This window comes from Cyprinodon variegatus, unplaced genomic scaffold, assembly GCF_000732505.1.
Source record: "Cyprinodon variegatus isolate N-32 unplaced genomic scaffold, C_variegatus-1.0 Scaffold382, whole genome shotgun sequence".
NCBI classification, from domain to species: Eukaryota; Metazoa; Chordata; class Actinopteri; order Cyprinodontiformes; family Cyprinodontidae; genus Cyprinodon; species Cyprinodon variegatus.
In genome coordinates, this window is record NW_015150835.1 from 265,316 (window position 1) to 268,081 (window position 2,766).

General features: G+C 39.0%; 1 protein-coding gene across 3 annotated transcripts in view; it reads right to left on the bottom strand.

Moving 5' to 3' along the window:
* The window catches only part of LOC107092483 (protein spire homolog 1-like), a 35,594-nt gene that overhangs the window by 3,101 nt on the left and 29,727 nt on the right, over positions 1 to 2,766 (bottom strand). For 2 of the 3 annotated variants that reach the window (XM_015386983.1, XM_015386981.1), the window contains 3 exons: positions 1,008 to 1,037; positions 318 to 455; positions 163 to 233 (listed from right to left, as the gene is read on the bottom strand). In XM_015386983.1, the coding sequence (XP_015242469.1) occupies positions 163 to 233; positions 318 to 455; positions 1,008 to 1,037 (239 nt within the window). The remainder of the gene's footprint in view (positions 1 to 162; positions 234 to 317; positions 456 to 1,007; positions 1,038 to 2,766) is intronic. The other variant, XM_015386982.1, reaches the window with a different exon arrangement.

A 2,766-nucleotide genomic window follows, 5' to 3' on the forward strand; every position in this document is an offset into this window, starting at 1 on the left:
ACTTTCAAACTTAACAGGTAATCATGCTAAATACATCTAAATGTCAGACAGGTTAAATTAGACATTGACCAAACAGAAACAGGTAAAACTCTCTGCTTAAGTAAAACTTGTTGAAATGTTGATATACAGATGAATGGCACCGGTCGTAGTGCCCAACTTTACCTTTTGCAGAACTGGCAGGTATAGGACCATGTGAAGAAGGAGAATTTTTTGGTCCGACATGCGAAGCAAAGCTAGAGAAGGAAAATATGGGTGAGAACGGCGTTCAGGACTGAATGTGTTTAACCAGCATTTCAACTCTACAAGCAAACCCCCACCTTTCCTTTCTTCAGAGCGTTGTAGATATCTTTGTACTGCTGGAACTTCTCCAGCTCAGCCTTGACCAGAACCTGTCTGATATGCATCACCTCCTCCACTGTCAGAGTCAGACACTCCCTGGGATAACAGAACTCCTCCTGCAGGAAAAACATCACATCAGCCAACCATCACTTTCATTTATGGATAAGGAAACAAACATTCTTCATGCAGTGAGAAGAACACCAGGTGAATAGAGCAAAACACAGAACACCCAGCATCATCAGAGGACCAGACATGCAGCCAGAGGGTGATGGTGGACTCACAAACTGTTCACATGAATGAATGCTCATGGAAACAGTGACAAAGAAGATACGTGCAAAACCTGAAGGTGATGTAAGATGATCCCAGAACTTCTAGTCGGTTAATTTGGGTTTTTATATCCAAAATATTATCCTTAAATAATTGTTTCCACGTGTATTTCTAACTGAGGCAACACGTGCATTTCTCCAAAAATAAGAAAAAAAGTTTGCAAACTTTTCAGCTGAGAAACTTTTTCCACCTTCTGACTCATTTCATAATTGTCCTCAAGCTAATTTCCATCGCTCTCTAACCCAGATGGACCTTTTACACAACTCAGTGCTGAAGATGGTTCCCCTCAAACAGGGATTCTGATGAGATAATCGAATGATGTGCAGTTAGCATTGACATACCGTGACCTGAGCACTGCCGGCTGCTTCCAGCTGACGAATGGGGGCGGGGGGGAGAAAAAGGGAACAGGACATTGAGACTGACACAGCAGCACCTTGTTTGCCAACAGGCTAATCACATGCAGCATGTTTGACAGAATTTAATAAGAAAACTCCATCATTCAAAGATTATTTTTAGAATCAGTTATATAATAATTCACAGCAAACCTAATGGCCGCATACAGAGGAATAAAAAGAGGGGTTTTATTATGTTGGAACATGAGACAAACAAACAGGAAAGCTAGCGAAGGCCAGAAGGTCACCTGAGATCGCGATTGCATTCATTCAGCCCATGACAGGCACAGAAGGAGATCAGCTGCTGCCTCCAAGTTGTGTAAAGGCTGCAAGACTTCCCTTCAGTTATCTGTGATTCATACCTCGTGTCAAATTAAGAATATTTTACGGTTACGAATAAAGAAGACAAAAAAATACTAAGCATCCGACTATGATGAACAAAAAGTCATCTGGGGAACCTTAGTCTTCATATGAAAAGGAAACAAGTGAAAGTATTTTAGATTGTTTGGCTAAGCAGAGTAAAAATGCTAACGGTTTTACTTATAGATGCTATAAAATTACATATTTTAGTTCGGGGTCTGGGCCTCATCCTGACTTTTAAAATGAGCCCAAAAAAGTATATGATCCCTCTAGGCCTCAGTGGGATTTTTTTGGGTTTCAAATAGAACCCAGTTCTCTCTCTATTGCATGCAATAGAGCCTCTGTGGTTCATCATTGTTCCTCACCTCCTTTCTTTTCACGCACTGGGTACTAAGAGGCTTAAAGGACGTGGCTCAATCCCAAATCTTAATCAGTGCTTCAAGTTTCCCCAATTAATTTTCACACCTCAGTTGTTGTGGACACATCTTGCCACTTTCTGACACAGATTCCCTGTGCAGGGCGCAGGGCCAGAGAAGTAACTGAGCAGCTGAAATAAAAATTCCATAATCTCCTTAAAAGTCTCAAAACAATAAAATAAAACAAAACTTGGCTATGCTTAGATCCAAATAAATGCTGCGTTCCTGATTATAAAGGGTTTTATTTTATCCACACTTTAAAGGCTTACTTGTCCAGAGTCCATTGTTGCAGGACTTCACTGTAACAATTGTGTGAAAATGTTTGACTTTTACTGCATGAATCTGCTGCTAGCTGCAACCCATTATATACATTTTTTTTTTCTTAGTCCAACTGTTTTTAATGTTTTTTGTTTCTGCTTTTTTTTTGTTTTTCTACTTGCTTTAATTCAGTTTTATTTTCCTATATTTTAATCATGTAAAGCACTTTGCATTGTCTTTGTACTGAATTGTGCGATACAAATAAATTTGCCTTGCCTTGCCATTATATGGTCCAATCAGAAAACAATGTTACTTCAATTAAAAAAGGGGCTTTAAATAAAAAATAAACTTGGATTCTATCAAAGAAAACATTTTCAATCAAAGAAAAGCAGATTTCAAATTTTTTATTGAGTCTCAACTATATTTTTGCATTCAAAAACTTTTTTTTCTTTCATTGAAGTGAAGGTGTTTTTAATTGAAAATCTATTTTTTAATGAAGAAACCTTTTTTAATTGAATAATAAACAAATCTACCAGTATACAACTCTCTCTCCCCTCCTGTGTGCTGGCAAACATACTTTAAGTCAGTGGTTCCCAAAGTGTGGGGCGCGCCCCCTAGGGGGGGCGCAATGCCATTGCAGGGGGGGCGCGGGAAGCGGTATGAGTGAAGAAAAA